This window comes from Apteryx rowi, unplaced genomic scaffold (genome assembly GCF_003343035.1).
Source record: "Apteryx rowi isolate R43461 unplaced genomic scaffold, aptRow1 scaffold_4, whole genome shotgun sequence".
NCBI lineage: Eukaryota > Metazoa > Chordata > Aves > Apterygiformes > Apterygidae > Apteryx > Apteryx rowi.
Genome location: NW_020450529.1, coordinates 9,639,957 through 9,658,775, shown reverse-complemented (window position 1 = coordinate 9,658,775; position 18,819 = coordinate 9,639,957). Strand labels below are relative to the sequence as shown.

Sequence of the window (18,819 nt, the reverse complement as noted above, 5' to 3'; positions counted from 1 at the left end):
CGTGGGCCTTACAATGTCGTACAAAGTGATTATGTAATACAATTACATGTTTTGAGGCTGTTGTGAAAAAGCTATCTTATGGCTGCATAGAAAAATCATAGTGCCAGCCTGTCAGAGCCTCTCAGAGCATAAAATAACAAATTGCAAAAAATAATTGCCTTTCATAAGTATCATGAGCTTAACAAAAATCCTGTAAATCCCTTTGTAAAGGTCTGTCTTTATTGAACACCTTCTTAAGGCCTTTGTTACCAGGAGAAGCCCTTCAAGGATTGAGGCAAGGGAAAAAGCCCCAAATACATCAAAATCAGGAACATTTTGCCTGTTTCATATTCATAGTTTCTTCCTTGTGTGTGACTGATTTATTCTGCTGTGAGCCCCCAGGGCGTGCATTGTCCAAAATAAAGGCTGCCAACAAAAAAAAAAGGGGAACGGGAGCATGTAGAGTGGGGGGAGTTTAACCGATGTTTGATGTTTTTAAATGCTGAGATGTACTGCACATCTTGCATCTTTGTGTGCAAATTAGCTTTATGCTGTTTCTTAACAAAAGCGTACACACTAAATAAATAACTTTAGCACAATGCAAGACACCATATGTGAAAATAGAAAGCTGCTATGAGACAGTTGCTCCATGCTGTGCAGTATGATCCTTCCTGCTTCTGTATTGTCTTAAGTTGTACTTGAGCTGCTGTAGCATGTGCTTGCGTTACAAAGCACCGTGAGTATGCTGTAGAAAGTACAAATAAATGCATAGAAAGCAAATGCCCATGATTATTTTAAGTTCTTGTTTAGCCTCAGAGAGTGGTTTGATTTTCAGTGACTTTTTCGTACTCTGGCGCGTACGGACGTAGAAAACGGGAGCGCAAATTGCTTGGACAACGTCAGCACAGCCGGCTCGACAGAGTGGGCTCTCTGTGCGGAGCCCAATGCCGCGAATGACAGAAAAGCAGACTGCGAGGCAGAAGCTTGCGAGCCACTATGTGCAAATATGTTTCCGCCAGGGAGGCAGCGGCTTCAGAGAAGGGGCCGCGCGCAAGGCTGCCTGCAAACTTTGTCCAGGTGCCGAGGGGCAGATCGGGCAGGGAGGCAGGGAGGGGACCTTTGTGCAACGGGGACGCTATTGTTAAGCGCCCTGACGGATGGGCGCAGACCCTTCGCTTGCCACAATAGCCGCTCGCACCAAGCAAGACTCATTAAATATGCAGTTCCAGCCTCAAGCAGCTCATTAAGTCGGCAATGAGCAGTGACGCTGGTGTTGGAAAACSCTGCCTCGGTTAACATCACCATGCAGAGTCTCCCTGGATCTCTTGATGTTGTTCTGCTCAGTACCTTTTCTGTGATGACCAGCTTGTGCTCTCTGCTTTGCATTAAATACAGGTAAAAAAAMCCAGTCAGGTGGATTTAAGTTCTCCTATTCTTTACAGGCCTTTGCAGAAACGAGTCCTGGGGCCCAGGCTAAGTGTCTGTGGCATTTTCTATAGCAGCGTATGTAATTCAAGTTTGCAGGAGGAGGATGGGAAGAGGTTTATATAGCTTCAGTGTTAAAAAGARTAAAACTTGTAATGTTTGAAGGATAACTTTAATATCAGAACAGCRTCGTGACATGGAGCAGTTACAGATGCCTATTGCTATCTGTCCACTGTTACACAGTTGAAAGTTTTACAGTAACTGTATGTTCCCTGGAAATATAGTGTCTTTGGTGGATTTGGTTTGAATTGTGTGCTGAATATATTTCTTGTGTTCACAGTTTCTTTCTGAATTGTGTATTTGAAACCTGTTTTGCAACCACTAACTTTTCTGAGAACAGTTTTATATTCAATAATATTTAGGAATAATATACAGAATGGGAGCAGGGAGGCATTTAGGGTGAGTGGATGTCAGATGTCAATGGATCAGAGTACACTGGAATCTGGAATTAGGATTGTAATTGCATAAAACTCGTGTGTTTTCACTAACTGATGTTTTAAAACTAACATCTGGAAGTATGGAGCAGAAATGGAACAGAAATGGAGAAGCAGAACATGTGCAAAAGTTTGGGGTTGTTTCTCAGAGGCCAGTGTTTTACACCCTGCACTTTTTTTTTTTCCTCTGACAGAAAGTGTTTTCAGACTGCTCATTTCTATGTGGAAGACAGCAGCTCGCCCCGTGTGGTCCCCAATGAAAGTATTCCCATTATACCTATTCCAGGTAAGACAGGCTTACTCTTCTATATTTGTGCTGTTTGGAGGCTGTTTTAATTACCTAAAGGAGAGAACGTTGTATTTGTGGTTAACAGGATTTTTTCATAGACATTTGTTATATCAGTGCTGCTTCATTTAAATTCATGTGCTTTGCAATGGGGCTCTGAGAACCAATGCTGTTTTTCCATAGGCACTTCTTCCACATTATTTTAATTAAAATTTTCAGAATAACCTTTGTGAAATGTCAAGAACAAGAGCGGCACTCCTTAGAAATACTAACGCATTGCATCCAAGGTGAAAGGGATTGCAATGTCAGGGTGGGCTGTGGTGAAGGATAACCAGCTCCACTGCTCTCTTGAGACCAGTGGACTTGCCCCCCACTTTCAGCATGTGCAGAGGTGGGAAAAGCAAAAGATGTAAAGTCCGAAGCCGTTTGTTAATTTGGCATTAAGTTACCAAAGGCCAAATTCTTCCCTCAGCTATGTTGAGAGCAAAGCTGGAGCCAGAGTTTGGCACTATATTGTCTTCATGAGRCATTTCCCCTAGGAATTATCGAGTGTGGGATTTAGTTGCCTTTAAGCAATGATGACAGAAAACAGCTTGGTGTTGCAGTGGCCTGTGCAGCCGCTGCCTTCTTCAATGTTACTCAGTTTCACTGACAGAATTAAGATACCCCAAATGCTGTGTTGACTTCAGTCTGTCAAATGATTGTACATGTTGCTTCAAGGTGATGTTTTTGGTTTCCTTCTCATATTCTGTAGTTTGTGCCAATGGTCTAGGATTCAATGTACAGCTAATTTTAATGAAAACRTTCGAAGACATCTCTGACAGTGTAGGAGAAGAGACTCCAAGAAAACATGCRTTCTAGAGAAGTGAAAGAATCCAGTTATGTTTTCCCTGACTTTATTCTGTAGAAATACAAGGCTTTCCTTCTAGAAAGAGTCTTTCAAAGTACCCCTGAGAATTAATATGAAAGATTAGCTGTTACATTTGTATAGAAAATGTTAGGCAGTTTGCCTTGCAGTCTGATTCTGCACCTCTGAAAATAGAAGAAAGCATACCATTAACACCTGTCCTTTCTGCAGACTAAAGTGCATGTCCTGGCCTCCTCACTTTCATTAGCAAGGAGCCATTCTTCCTCTCATTCTGCTTTGAGTAACATGAGATGGGATGTTTCAGTTTTAGACCACCTGAGATGAGTTTTCAAAAAAGAACATAAATAGCTGGAGAACTCTGTTCTTCCTGCTCTAAATCCAGAAGAAATGATTCCCTGCTTTTGGTGATCAATGCAATGGTCCCATCATGCCTACTCTCATCTTCACATGTGATACCTTCTTGGAGCTTTCCAGGAAGGGGAGGGTAGACTAAATTGGACTCTGTACAGAGCAGTGTCTAACCTGGGGGAAGTAAGAGCACAAGGCAGTGGGGGAAGAGAAATGCTCTCATCAGAGAGAAGTCTCTTTGACCAATGTAAAATATTTATTGTAACGGAGAAGAAGTGTTCTTAGACAAAGAAACATGCAGAAAGGTCCATCTTTTAAGTTCTGCAGTCCGTTTAGTTTAGACAATGGTTCTTCCCTACCTCACAGGTAAGTTTTGAGGATCAGTCAATTAAAGATTGGAAGGCACTCATATAAATGGTAATATAGGCTGCAGAAGTTCCATTAAAACAGTGCAGGTGGCAGGTACCATAAGGCCTGCACATCCACTAGTGTTTCTCCAGCAACCATTCTTGCATGTAAGATCAAGCTGCCGAGAACTAAAGAAAATTGCCATTTGGGGACATCTTCCCGTAACTGGAGCAAACCAAACTGTTGGACCACAGCAGCTTCAGGATTGTTACAATGTCAGCATCACTGCAGTACAGTCTGTTCAGACTTCGTCCTCCCGAGAAAGAGCTACTCACATCTGGTAACGGGCACTGCAGATTAAGGGACCTGCTGAGCAAGTGCTGCAAGACTCCTTGAGAAGTTGTCTTTGTAGTTGAAAATCTGCAATGACTGCTGATCAGCTCTAAGGCATGTGAGGAGCTGGGCCTTGGAAAGAGGTTTAGTCAGATGCAAAGGTGAATCCAGCCATCCAGTTCCTGCTCTGATGACTAGATTTCTGTGGACATAACGGWTGTTTTGATGCCTGCATACGGACATCCAAATGGAGGTATTTTAATCTGAAGCTGAATCGTGCCCAGACGGTCTTAAGAGTGAATGAGTTGATGAACTCGAAGATCTTTGCACCAACAGCAAAGCTATTGAAAGCATCAAAAGTCAAATCACTCTCTGGAAGTGCCTCTCTCTCTGTGTATTTGCTGTACAGGGAGTCTGTTTGGTCAGTAGATAGGCTCAAATTTAGTAGAGAGAAATTCAAGCTATGTAGCCTTTTTCCAAAGATGTGATACACAGCACCAAAAGATCTTGAAGCTCTTCTAAACATTTTCCCCATCTGCAGATACAGAAGAGGCCYGTTTCCCCCAATCAACCTGCTACTAAATGACACTATTCAGCAACATCAGCTGCTGCTTCCATGTAGGCAGGCCACTGAAATTCCTTAAAAACATTAAACGGCAAAATTCTCCCTTGAATTCATCCCAACTGATGAAATGCTAAGCTTTTGAACTTTTCCTCTGGAAGCTGCCAGAGAATGCGAGAAAATCTTACTTGCCATATTGGTCCTAGAAGTAAAATATAAGTGACATTTTAACAAAAGCAGGTTCTTCGAAGTAACCTTATTAGCTTGTGATCCCCTAGGAAATACCTTCTTAAAATTTGTATTTAAATGGGTCCCTGTGGAACCATGCATCTATCTCCTAGAATTCAGTGGACTGACTTCCACTCTCAGTTATGTGCAAGCAGCCACACTGATGGCAATTTAGAGCAGTGTGTCTAAAAACGTTTAAAAGATTTGCCAGGGCCCATCTACAGCACAGAGTGAGCTGTTGGTTGGAGAAAGCTGAACTAGGTTTGGGTTGGCTCGTCCTGGCCCAGGTGTGGGGTAGCTGTGCCAGGTCTGGGGGAGCCAGGTGCAGTGACGTCCTGACGCAGCTCGAGAGGTTGCCAAAGTTGCGCTGGTATCGCTGCGTGCAGCCGCTCTGCCCTGCTGATGTGCCAGCATGCTCTGAGGTAGCTTTCATATTTCTTTCTACATCACGTTCTGCTCTTCTGTTTAGATGTACCCTCCATTTCCTCAGCTCTAGGAGCTCTAAAATTGATCTACCAGCTACCTGCGGTAGCTATATAGTACAACTTAGCAGGTCCTCGATCTAAAAAAACAGCTTGTAAAGGAATGATTTTACCCATTTTCTATTTCACTTCCCATGGCCTACGTGCTTAATTATTGTGCATGAAGCCACATCACCCATAGGCATGTGCTTATCTATGCAAATTTGCTCTGAGACCCAAATCATTATCATTATTCATAATTATCTGCTCTGCTTGATCTAGAGAAACACAGGACAAAGGAGATATCATTAACTGAGTCACCCACTGGATATTACAACTGAGGTATAAATCTTAACTCACATAAGCCTTATGCCTGACAGTAATGCATCTGTAATCAATGGCAGACTTCTGAAACTCCCCGGCCGTTCAGCTCAACAAAATTATCTCTCCATATTCTCTGCCGTTGCCTCTACACTCAGTTGATTTTGGCCATATCCACATCACTTTACATGGATCTTTTCACTATAAACATTCAGGCTTGGCAACATCTCACTCTCACTAAACTAGCTCCAGTTCCCGTTTTTTTTTTTCCTAGTCGGGTCAGTATCTGGTTAAAGAGTTTCTGGGCTTTATCCTTTGTCGTAGGTTCAGGTAAGTAAGAATAACAGCACACTCATGGGTGCAGACCTCTGTTTTGCAACACCGCAAAACAAAATGCAGCCCCATCAGTCTTCTTTTGTGCTACTCATCACAAGACCTGCTCCACTAAAGCAACGCAGAAGTGCACCACCATGTAACTTAGATGATATCAAATACTAGGGTTAGCACAAATTCCACTTTTACTACCATCCTCCTCCTAGTCTTTGTTTCAGAGCTTTCCTGCTCTTGGGTGGTGAATCGTTCTGGAGCTTGCTGTGGCTTTAATGGTTCCTTGCCCAGGCCCATGGGCACAACAGGCATTTGGCACTGATGTTAGCGGGCCTGGTTGTCTGTGAGATCAGTACAGAGATACTTGAAGCTTGTCCCTATGGCAAAACTCAAAACTGTGCTTAGTCTTGACCGCAGTCCAGAGAAATATGGCTCATAAAGAGCAGAATGGCTGGCTGGCTGATGCAGCTGATTCTTTTAGCATATTATTCCAGATGTCTTTCACCGTTCTTAGTATAAGTAAAATGTCTCAGATGTGATGCCAGTCATTTCAGCTGTGTCTAGACTGCAAAACTTGGGAGCACTTCCCGATTCTTGGATCAAGGTGCATGCAGTTTCAGATTTAAATGGCAGTAGATTCATTTTTTAACTAGTACTGGAGTTTCTGAATAGTGTATTTTAAAATAACTAGTGGTGGAATCTGTGGGAGAAACACTGTCTTGCTTCTTCAGGAATGATTCAGTGTGGGTGCATGAGCCCAGAAAATTCTGGAGTAGCCAAGTGTGTTGCAGTGAGAAAGTGTCTTGACCACCTCATGTTATCATGCAAAGGTATGAAGGTCAGTGCAGCCATGACCCTTCTTCATTTCTATCTATCTTCTCATGGTTACAAGAAACAGTCCCATAAAGCATCCAGTTTATTAACTGTTAGCTTCTATTAAATCTTCTGCAGACTTTTGAAACTGTGAGTTTCTTCCCTATTCCATGGTTATATACAATGGTTCTGTGGTTACATATGATAACACTGGTTCCCTTGATGAACTTTCCTGATGAACGTATCAGTGGTTAGACTTGGTGTGTTTTTTGCAAGCACAGCTCCTTCACCTCTGATGTCTTCAGGCGGTATCCACCCTGTGATGGGCTGTTTCCTTTAAAAGATCGTACAACCAGGTGTCTCATTTGACAAGGAAATTGCAGGTCCTTACTGGAGGTTTGGTGTGCTTATTGTTTTCTGCTGGGATGTGGCTATCTCAAGTTGCATCCCAAGACCTAAAGATGAGCACCAGGATGCCTCCATGGCAAGGCCTGTGGCCGCTAGTGTCGATGTGCTGAACAGAGCGATCCTCTGTGCTAGAGCCTGGCTAGGCACCAGGAAAAGTACTAGCTACAACTGAGGACTTGTTTCTCAAGGACATGAAGCTCTTCACTGAGCACAGAGGTAGTGTTCTTCAGCTGTTTCAGACTTTATAGCTGCTTTCTGCTCCCTGCGGATTTATATTGAAGCACCATATTGTGAATTGTACCTATCTTCAGCTTCAATTAAAGTCATGAATGCAATATTGCAAACACAGCCATCCTCTGAAGCCAAGAAAATATCAAGGTGTTTTAGGGAACATCCACCTCCCTTTTCCTCTGCTACCAACCCTGCTTCAGCAGCACACCGGGGAATTTGTGGTATGGTATCCCCTCCTAATTATGGTACTTGTGATGGGGGCTTCAGGAGCTGGCTGAATCATCCCAAAACAYGCGCTCTCCTGGTGGCCATGTGAAATGTAGAGATTTTGGGACAGGTCCTTTTCTGAAAGCCATCAGATGACTGCAGAGGGCTCTTGCCCATCCTGTGAAGTTGCACCTCTGTGTGCTTAAATGGAAGGCCTGTGGGTGATCGATGGCACAACTGGGACCTGAGGTTGGAAATGTGTGAGTTTAAAGTTGAGTTACTTAGCAGGCAATACCAAATCAAATCATATTTAATGTCTGTGCTAGAGGAAAATTCACTCTCTTCCTTCTCTTTCTTTCTCTTGGACTGAAATTGTTTTTTTGGGTCCGTTTCTTTTTGCTTGAAGGGAAGAATGGCATTGCTGTTGCGTTTATAATTAATGATAACCTAATCTAAGATTTGTACAAGCAAATTTAAACTGAGCTCTTATTTTGACACATATAAAATTTTATCATTAACATCCTTATATTTCTGACTGACACATGGCTAATAGCACTGCAGTAGATTAAATCTTGAAGCAAGAGAGATGAATGTAGCTACAATATTACACAGGTGATTTTTCATATTCTGCTTTTTTGTGTGTGCTTTATCAGAAACCTGCCCTTCTGTTCATTTGACTTGATTATAACAAATAGATAATAATTATCTTGCTGAAAAGAATTTTGTGGGTTTTGTGTTTTTCTTTCAACATGCCCACCTATCCAGGACTCTCTCAAATATATTCATAGCATTTTTCTTGCTTTTTCCTTTTGAAAGGTGTTTTTATTAAAAACAGTACTTGATAAACACATAATAACAAAAACGTGAACGTTAATGAGTAGTAGTGTCCCCCATAATTAACTCTCAGCAATTCATAATTTATCTTAATTTATTTTAATTTATAATTTATCTTAACTATTGAGGTCACTGACTTCAGAGGATGAAGGGCTTCCAGCAAGTAGTTTGAGCTCCTAGAAATAAACCTACTGTGTTGCCATTTTGTTATTTATGCAGATACAATCTCTGCAGAAAGCAGACACATTATCAATATTAAGATTATTTTTGACTTTATTTTATCTTAAATTAATTAATACTCATGTTATACAGATAAAACTGTTCTTATCTTTCTGGCAATTTTTATACAGCAAGAASTGTGATCAGTCAGAAAAATTAATTATTCCACATGAAATGCAAACTCTTCTTTTGTATTCTTCTTTTAAATAGTTTAACAAGGAAAGCCCATTCATCACAGAGTTGAAGGCCCTGGCTATATAAATGCATATGATACAAATGCATTAAACCTAAAATTGTTAGAAGAAAGCTGGTGGCCGCCCATTTATATGCCTGGAATTAGTTGTGTATTAGTCAAGTATTAGCTTGAGTCAGGGCAGCTCAAACATGCCACATTCAGTGAGTGCCAAAATTGGAGCTGCCCGTGACACTTCTGCCCCCCGTGTGTGTGCGCTTCATGGTATACTCACAATTTGTATGTTTAGTGCTTTTAGTCTAAGCTTCTCTGTACGAGGCGGACACCTGACCTTATTGAAGCTGATGGGAGCTTTTCAGTAACCTCTAACGGGGCCAAATTTCACCCAAGGGTGTGCTGTTATTACAGCACTAGCCTTTCAATATTCTTTATGATCAGCAGCTTTTCTAGAGACAGCCCAGATGGAGACTTCTGGGGCTTTAGCATCCCTGTTTAGTACTGCGTGTTGTGTGTACTCTGACATTGCATGCTACAGCTGCGTAGATCCTATTTAAATCTGGGCTACGAGCGCCCCGTTGCTGGCTGTGGAAATGTGAATGTGCCGGAGCTGCAATCCACGTGGTTATTTCCACTGCGGTGCTGCCTTTAAAGCATGCTTTTGCTCTTGCTCTGCAACCTGCATTCAATCTGATATATACTGTAGGTTATGGAATGGCTGTTAGACGCAGTTTCGAGTAACATGCATCCTAAGTGTCGGTGCCGGGTGTTCCAGCTGCTTGCAGGGGTTCCTGTTCTGCATCCCCCTTTTTAAAAGCAAAAATCCTTGAACCACACTGAATGGGGTAAGTAAAACCCAGAGGTAGTAAAAAAACAAACCAAAAAAGCATGCTGCTAGGAACAGAAGGCACTTGAATGCTGTGGATGTGGGACAACAGTTCCCAGGGTGGGGTTAGGAAGTCAGGTGGGTTATGCTTCTGTGAGCTTAGAGGTTAAATCCAGTCCCACTAGGAGCCTGCTGGAGGATATTTCTTTCTAGTCTCAGGAAAACTTTTTTGCTGAAGATGAGAACTGTGAGGACATACTGTCGAGAGCGGATGCTCCAGGATTAATGTTGCTAATGATGGTTTCATGATTGGCGTAAGCCAATTTAGGTTTGTCCTGCCGTCAGAAAGGGCAGTCTCCCCCGTCGCTTCACCATTTCTCATGGCAATGAGTAGGATCAACCCATCTGTCCGACTGACAGCTAATCCTTCTTTCCCCTTCCCAGAAATCAACTAATCATTTTCTGTATTCATGAGCCAGATCAGCAAGCTGAATCAGTTCACTGCTCAGCCACGCAGGCGGGGAAGAGGGAGTGGGTGGAAGCCCCTTGTCCTTTGGCTTAAGCCGCCTGTGAGAAGCATGCTGAAAATGGATGGAGGCGCTTTGGAGATGCAAGGAGGGGCACAAGGTTGCTGAATGGTGCAGTGAGTACGTGGCTGCTTTTCAGCAGACGGGCCAAGCCACGGGACAGCCATGGCACGTGAATCCACGCAGTCTTCCAGACAAGGGACTAAAGTGCAGTCACAAACAAACAGAATAAGCTTTCACATTAAAAGTAAGGCATAAAATACAGGGAGGACATTGGACTTTAGTAGATTATACTAGATTAGATTAATATAAGCATTTATAAACAGAATGAAAAGCATGGGTGAATCTTTTTATCAAGACTTCTTTATGTGTGTCAAACATCTGGTCTTCAGAGACACCAAAACTCCAAACTGGATGAAGGTAATATGAAGGAGCACTTTGGTTTTTGACCTTCTGGATTAATTCCTGACCCAAATCCTTCTATTCCAATCCAATACCACTAAACCATCCAGTGAGCTCTCCGGTTATAAATGAATCAAAGTGAATCTGAGATCTTATTATGTGGAAGTGCCATCTCTGATATGATATCCCATTTTTCTCCTGAAATTGACCCCAATTGCTTTAACATTACAGAGGTAGCTTATTAAGTAGGAAATACAGGGAAATCCTTCCTGGTAGGATTACTAATTATCCAAACTTTAAATGTAACCCTGTAACAACTTTATTGCTTCTGTGTACTTTGGGCTTGTTTTGAAGGCTAGGTGCCTTCTGAAAGAATGCATTCTGCATCCTTCATCTGTTGCCACTTTGTGGAAAAAGAGGTGCAAGTGAAGGTTTTTCTCTTCTTTTTTTGAAAACATGACTATCTTCTTGGTATTTTGCCTTTGTGGCAGGAAGTGACTTGCATTATGCTGCCCTTCAGTATTGTGCTTTTGTTACTCCTCTCAGCCACTCCTCTTGGACTAGCAAGTGAAGATATGAACTGCACCTAAATTTTAAATACCTGGCATAGTAATGAAACGTATTCCCACTTGTCAGCTTCAGTAGCCTCTGATTATAAACTGGTGTCCTGGAGGCTTTTACCCTGTCCACCTAAGGTTACTTCTTTCTCTACATAACACAAAGGGTTGGTGGGTAAGTATGGTGCCAGATTCAGCTCATGTTTTGTAGTGATGTAAATCCAGAATCACTTTATTTACGCTTGTATAACAGATGGCTAAACCCAAACTAGACAGAATTGTAATTATTTCTGCAGTGTTAGAGGTGAAGGTACATTATTAAAACATTTCCCTGTTCCCTTTGAATAATGAGTAGGTCTCACAAAATGTCAGCATCATCCTGACAATATCAAATGTCACTCTGGTTTCTGGATGGGAAAAAGTGTATGGTGCAAAAGGGAATATGCATTGAACAACTGTTAGAGCTCCTAATTAGCCATTATAGGATTCCATTAATCTCTTCGATCGACTAAAAGAATTATCGTCCTTGAAGTCCATTTGTCTTCAGATGGAAGAGAGGCTCAACCAAAGCCTTCGGACTGCAGATTCTGCAAGGAAAAGCATATTCTGTGCATCTAGCTACATCTGTTGGTTTTCTTAGAGAAGGTTAAGGTTATCTTCAGATACCATCAGAGCCAACAAGAGTGCTGAGTATGTTAGTAGATATTTTAGCCGAGATCTGACAGGCTACCCATAGCTAAACACACATACACCCCAACTAGAGTAATATGCGTTCCCGGCTGGGAGTTTGGGGTTGGGGGGTCACAGCTAGAAAAATACAGGCCCAAATTACCTTAATGCATTTCTGCTCCCTTGGTTAGTGTAATACACTATACGTTACGTACCGCTTCTCCCCCGTGACTGTCAGGAGAGGGGCAGAGGGATCAGCCAGGGAAGCAGCAGCGTCCCGCCAGCTGCGGGTTGCCCACCCTCGGCCGCATGGGTCCCTCGAGGGGTGCCTCCCCCGGCTTCTGCACGGCGCCTGCCCGATCTCACGCAATCAGTAGGACCACATTATCCCAGCAATTTAAAGGCTGAAAAACATAAGCATTGATTCAGTTCCTAACTTCTGTGGTTCTGCTGTTATTCTTCCAAAGACCAAATAATTATATTTACTCCAGCGTGGTTTTCCTGAGTTTATAGGCAGCTTCAGCAGCATAAGCACCTTCCTCCCAGTGAGCTCATATGTCAACATTATTTGCTATTTAATTTATTTGCTGTTTAATTGTTGCTCTGTTATCGAGTAGGGTAAGAAACTGCATAAAGCTAAGGCTTCTGAAGGGAATTGAAACTGGCTGCAGAAGAGAAAAGGCAGAGGAGGAAAAAGGGAGGAGAAAAAATAAAGGATAGTGAACAATGGAGAAGAGAATTAGCAGTAGCTCTAAAGGTAGAGAGATACTGCCACCACGCAGTGATGATGATGAAAGAAAACTAACCATATTTTGCTGTGGATCTCTGGTGCAGACCCATCCTTGAAATTGGTGGGAACTCAATGGACTGGAGAGTACGTTATCTTTAATGTATTTCTTGGCTCACAGATCACAATTAAAATTAAATTCTGCCTTCTGCAAAATTAAATTGGACACTCTGGACTGCTGCAGTGAGTCCCTGATCTCAGTTGGTCTCAGCTGAGCTAGACTCTACTCAAGAAAAAAAAAGCAGCTACAAAACTTTTCTTGTGGCAGTATGTGAAATTGCTAGCATAGCACAAGTTATTTTCAAGGAAATTAAGGATATGTGGGTTACTTTTCAGGAGAGGAAAGATTGTTTTACAGGCTCTTGCTATGGACTGCTGTTCCTATAGATCATTCCATTCGAGTGTCTTGGCTGCAAAAATGTTAATATGTATGTTGTTATGAGATGATGATATTCTCGATATTACATAGAATAAATGTTAGCACTTAAATATTGTAGAATGCCAACATTTCTGCATGCTGCAGCTTTTTACTAAAATGAGCATACACTTGTCAAATGTTTGGAATTCCTTATTATTCAGTAAATGAGCATGTGGCTAATTAAAGTAGCATTACTATATTGGGAGGTGATCAGATTGCAAACATATCTTCAACAATTGCCTCTTGTAAATAAAATAGAAGGAAGCTGATTGAAATCTGAAAATGTCAATAGATGCAAAAAGCCACCCTGGAGCGTTACCTGATAAAATAAGAGTAGAGAAGTAATGACATGGTCAATATTAACAGCCATCAGCTGGAGAGAAATCAGATTGTCAGGGCTGGATCTATAAAATTCTTGCCAAAGTAGAACCTCATTTACACATACAGATCTTCATACCCTTTGCTAAGAAAAGCATATGTGACAGCTTAGAGGTTTTAGCTGCCAAAGATCTTTCACTCTGAATGCAGTAAATGTCACATCTATTTATTTATCGTTAAATTTTGCTAAGTATCTGTAGAAATATTTGGATTTTTTCTATCATAATGTAGATGTTTAAAAGGAAAAGAATCCAGATTATAATGCAGCTGTAGCACCAAACCATATGGCTGCTAAATGGGAGCAAAAATACACTACTGAATTACTGGGAGTAAACATAAACTGCATGCGATCTTCAGAAGAATATTAAATGGGATACATAAATACCAGAATATTGCCATAAAATCATGCTATCAGACAATAGTAGCCATCAGGCAATAGATTATTTCACATGCTGAAAGTAATCACAGTTGTATAGCAATTTACATTTTCTAAATGCCAGACTGAAAATATTAACTAATGAATCTTGGCAAGCACAGTGTTTTCACCAACTGCAGTGGTGGTTATAACAATGTCTAGACTTCTTTTTCTGAGACAGAGAGAAATAAGACAATTTTCCTACACCCCACTTTTATTAGAAACTACCCAGAGTTCCAGGTGCTTGAAACAGTCTCAGTTGTCTTTAATTCAATTCAAGCTTTTGATTTCTTTCTTTCAAGAAAATGTTTGTGGATGATGTATTGGTATATTGAGTAGAATTTGCACTATGCTGAGCAAGAACAAATGGTCCAGTGGAATGCATATTCAATGTTATGAATGGTGTCTGGCATGAGAGAAAACCCAAATTAGTGTGGGTGTTGTGTTGCCTGTTCTTTTGCACAGAGACGGTTTCATGATAAGTGCATTTGGATACTATATTGTTATATAAAAAGGAAAAAGTCAGTAATTTGTCTGTTCCAGGAGAGAAGCCTGTGTCTCTGCTCAATCTGGTAAAAACTTGATGGGGGGCAATTGTCAACTGTACCTTCATATTTTGTGTTTTTTCTGTTTTTCTTTCATGATGGGTAAGGGGAGAAGGTCCCTTCATCCCATTCACAGCTATCTTCAAACTGTGTATGAGCTAGATGGTCCTTGAACTTCTGTTGGACTTGTAAATAAGCATCACAGGGAACAGATCCCCAGTATCTATATTTGCAATGTTTAGAATTAGAAATATAATGTGAAGAGTTTACCTCAATATTAGCCAGATTCATCAAGACTTTTTTATTGCTGCATATTGAACTAGCTCTGCCCCTAGGAACTCAGATCCAGGTGATACTGAGCAAATGCTTTCTCTCCAGAGTTTGCAAACGATAGCAGAGATCTCAAAATTCTACTTCTGAGACAAATAACAACTCTGAATCTCTCTCTCTTTCTACAGATGATATGGAAGCGATTCCAGTCAAGCAGTTCGTTAAACACATCAGTGAGCTGTATTCTAATAACCAGCATGGGTTCTCAGAAGACTTTGAGGTATGATTTAATGATCCACTGGTAAAATGGTGTTTTCCTAAAGTTAATTGCATATTGATAGTAAGGGGCTGTGTGACATCTGTGTGATGCTGTCATGCCAGAAGTAAATGCAGTGCTCAAATGTATCAGAAGAAAAAGGGAGATACCAATTTGCTAGCAGATATAAGTAATCTGAGACTGGACACTTATAGGTGGTTTCTAACCATCACAGAGCAAGGGTCTAAGGTAGCATTCTATTAGAAGTAGTTAGTGCCTCCAAGAGGTACTTACTGGGTTTGTATTAAATTGGAAAAGCTGCCTTCAATACCAAGGAAAGATATGATGATACAAGGAGCTGTTTTTAACTCCATGCTTCTATTATATATAACCTGAAGCTTATTTTACTCCTTTTGGCCCAGAATTTGCTTTCTTTAGTCACACTGAGTAGTTCCTTACCCCCTGAATAACCCAAAAGGAGCAAAATAGTGCTCCCTATGAGCGAGAGTAATAGAATTTGGCCGTTTATGAACCCCCCAAGCTATGGCTGTGCCTCCTGTTCCTGATGGGTCAGTTCCTGAAGTCCTTGTTCATCCTCTGTTCAATCAGAAAAGACTGCTGTTGAAGTCATTGCTAATTTTGTTCCAGTAAAACCCAGGAGAAAAGCTTCAGGGCTTAGCTAGTAGTATTTACTTAATACGACTAATTTAAAGGTTGTGACTTGTTACCTATTTAGGACAGACTCTGACCTCTGCTGCTGTAAATTTGAGGCAATTCCAACAACCTGAAGCATTTTTCTGCTTCTGGGTTACCAAACCCATGTTGTCTATGTGTGGTAAATAAACATTACACAGTATGAGGAAAGACTGTAAAGTCAGGCCCTAAAAAACACAAGCCAGTATTGCTTGGCTAGCTTTTAGGCTTTTCTTTCAGGCAGTCTAATCACAGTCACAGCTGAACTTTTGGGAGTACTGACAAGCACAAGGAACCCCAGCAAACCGTATGGAGCTTCCCCAGCAGCGAAAGGAGGTGTGTTTGCATTATGCATGTGAACCACAGGGGCAGCTATGCTTACAAACAAGGCAGTGAAAGAAAATAGGTGGCCAAATATCTACAGCTTCTTTGCTTACTGCAGTAAAGACGAGACTGTATGCAGGAATTGTTTTTAATGGGGTCATTTAAAACATTTATTGTTGCTGTTTGGTTACTGTCTATAAAGTAGCTGCTTTGTCTGATGCCTAAAAACCATTGTGTAAGTTAGAAACGTTTTGTATTCATGAGGAAGGCAAATGTGTAAGGTGTTAAAGTGATTTAGTTCAATTGACTGCTGGCTGGATGGCTGAGCAGGAATATTGAGGCATTTAACAATGTTGATGGTATTCAGGACAAACATTTATTCTCCAGAGAGCAGAATTTGATCAGGATGATCAAATGCGGCTCACTCTTCTCAATTATTTATGAATTGCGACCCCGGTGCTATTCATCACAGCTGGGTTTTACACCATTTAATTATTCAAAATAATCAGCAACACATCTGTAAACTTGGTCTGGCTTTAAGCAGGCTTTGCTTCAGCTGTCGCAAAATCACTGCTATTAACAAATGTTGGACACCTTCTGCCCATGTTTTAGCAAAGAAAAACGCTGCTCTAATAGCCCTATTTTTTCCTTCTTTCTGGAGCTCCCTACTGTGACCGCCATGCCGTGGCGGCTAGTCAGGAGAGCTTGTTTTAGCCAATTAGTTCTCTTCTGGGGAGTCCGGGGTCCCCTCTGAAGGGAAGTTAACCTCCTCTGACTGCACTCGCACGCCAGATTCGGTTCTCCTGCTGGCTTCAAATTTGGAGCGTCTCCTTTGAAAGAAGACAGTATAGCCACTCCAAATGTATTTCTCCATAGCCGAGTTCTCGGCTTTCTAAAGACTAAATGAAATCTCCTTCTCCGAGCGAAAGGAGAAGGAGTAGGAACAAAACGGTCGTGCTCTGGGATGAACGGTCTAGCTCCCTCTTGTTGCCCACACCTCGCAGGCTCGATTTTCTTCTCCCTCACAGTCCACAGTGATGGGGCTGGAGGGTGAACCCGGGATTTTCCACACACCCCATAGGTAAATTTTTTCTCAAGTGCCTGAACTGACTCAGAAGTCAGGATCCCGATTTTGAAAGTGGCTGAGGGATATAGGAGCCTGAGGTTACGTTTATACAGCAGCTATTAGAAGTGGCTAGCGGTGGAGCCGTGTCTGATCAGACCCAGCCGGGTATACATGCTGGGATCATATCTGCCAGATCTAGTGAAACTTAGCTGATGTTTTAGGGAAAAACAGTGGGATTCCAGCTGAAACAGAAAATCCAGTGTTACAGGGCTGCTAGCCTGAGATGAAGAATACCACAGGCATCGGTGCAGAATGGGTGCAACTTTATACTGCACATTCAGATTTGTTTAAAAACGTGTTAGCAGGTTACTGCGGTACCAGCAGACTTTATCCTGGACCCGGTTTTGTCTGCCCACACCACCCTGACTTTCTGCCAGCGCAGCTGTTCCCGTTCTTGCACATAGTAGCGTAAAAGCAGCATGAACTCCTCGTCGTGAAGCCTTGCTGGTTTAACAGGGATGGGATTGTGTGCTGATACCTGATCTGGATCGCGTGCGTACTGCTGAGGGATTGGGCAGCATGCGCGCACGGCGCACACGCGGTGTCGGTGATCCCCCCCAAGCCCTTCCTACCAAGGAACTTCTGTAAAGCGGCCTGAAGTCATGCAGGCTTTTTAAAAAAAAAAAACCCTACTTTTTACATCTAAAAGAAGAGAAGAGGATGACAAGGAGATGCTGAAAAATTTGAGCAATACTATAGAATAAATAAATCTTCCCAAAGATAGCAAGCACACGGCATTTTTTTTTTTTTGATGAAAAAAGGATCCAAAATATCTTCAGAATTGCTGTAGCAGGAAGTTTTACGGTGCAATCTCTGAAAGGAAAGAGTAAGCTAGGAACAAACCTTATCTGCCCTATGTAGAAGGTAAAAATTGTCCATTTGTTTGTTGCTAGTTTGGGGGTATGTTTCTTCCTGTGTTTTTGGCAGCATGTTGTGGGTTGCATTGAGTTGTTTTTTACATGAAGAAGATTCCTTTGAAAGTAAATTTTATGACTACTCCCTCCCTCCTCCCCTTAAAATGAGCTGTAATTACAGCTAAATATTTTGTGAATGTGCTTAGGAAGCATTTTATGTACAGAGGAAAAAAGGACTTTGAACTCACAAATCTTTCCTTGGAAAGTACATCCAAAATGAATCCTTACTCCCTTTGGGGAATCATAATGCAAGTAGCCAGCTTTATTGTCTGTTGATAGCTAGGCTTTCTTGTATATACAGAATTGTTAAGGTTTCCTTTGAGTCCAATGAATTTTCAATATTTGATATAAACTAGAAATGTAAGGCCCCATTTAATCCTGAACAACAAACAGCTTTTTAAAATAAAGCCCACAATCGTGGGTTGTCATGCTGGTTTCTGATCTAAGTCTTTGAACTCCAGCTTGGAGTTCAGTCAACCTAATAACAATAAAAGTTCAAGGAGCTTTCTGGATTGCTCTCGCCGGCAGCTCCAGCAGCCTTGTTCTCTGGCAGATGAGGTGAGGTGCCACGTTTTTGCAGTGCATCCCTGGGCTGGGGTTTGGTGGCCCGTCTGCCTTGTGTGCGCGGTGGCAAGACTGTGCAGAGACCGGGAGGTTTCCCGAGCCAGAGATTGTATCTGGTCGTTGTCTAGCCAGAGCTTGTATCGTCAGCATTATGTTTAATAGTCTTTGATAGACCTTTCTTCTGCAAATTTCTAATTGTTTTTTGAACCCTTGTAGACTTCCGGTGTCCAGAACATCCCATGGCAACGAGTGGTATGATTTGTTCC

The 18,819-nt window shown here is 41.8% G+C and overlaps 1 protein-coding gene across 1 annotated transcript in view; it reads left to right on the top strand.

Annotated features, from left to right (window-relative positions):
• The window catches only part of LOC112970527 (receptor-type tyrosine-protein phosphatase gamma), a 149,355-nt gene that overhangs the window by 101,345 nt on the left and 29,191 nt on the right, over nt 1-18,819 (top strand). The window contains exons 11-12 of the mRNA XM_026075013.1: nt 2,093-2,184; nt 14,865-14,956. Coding sequence (XP_025930798.1) covers nt 2,093-2,184; nt 14,865-14,956 — 184 coding nt within the window. The remainder of the gene's footprint in view (nt 1-2,092; nt 2,185-14,864; nt 14,957-18,819) is intronic.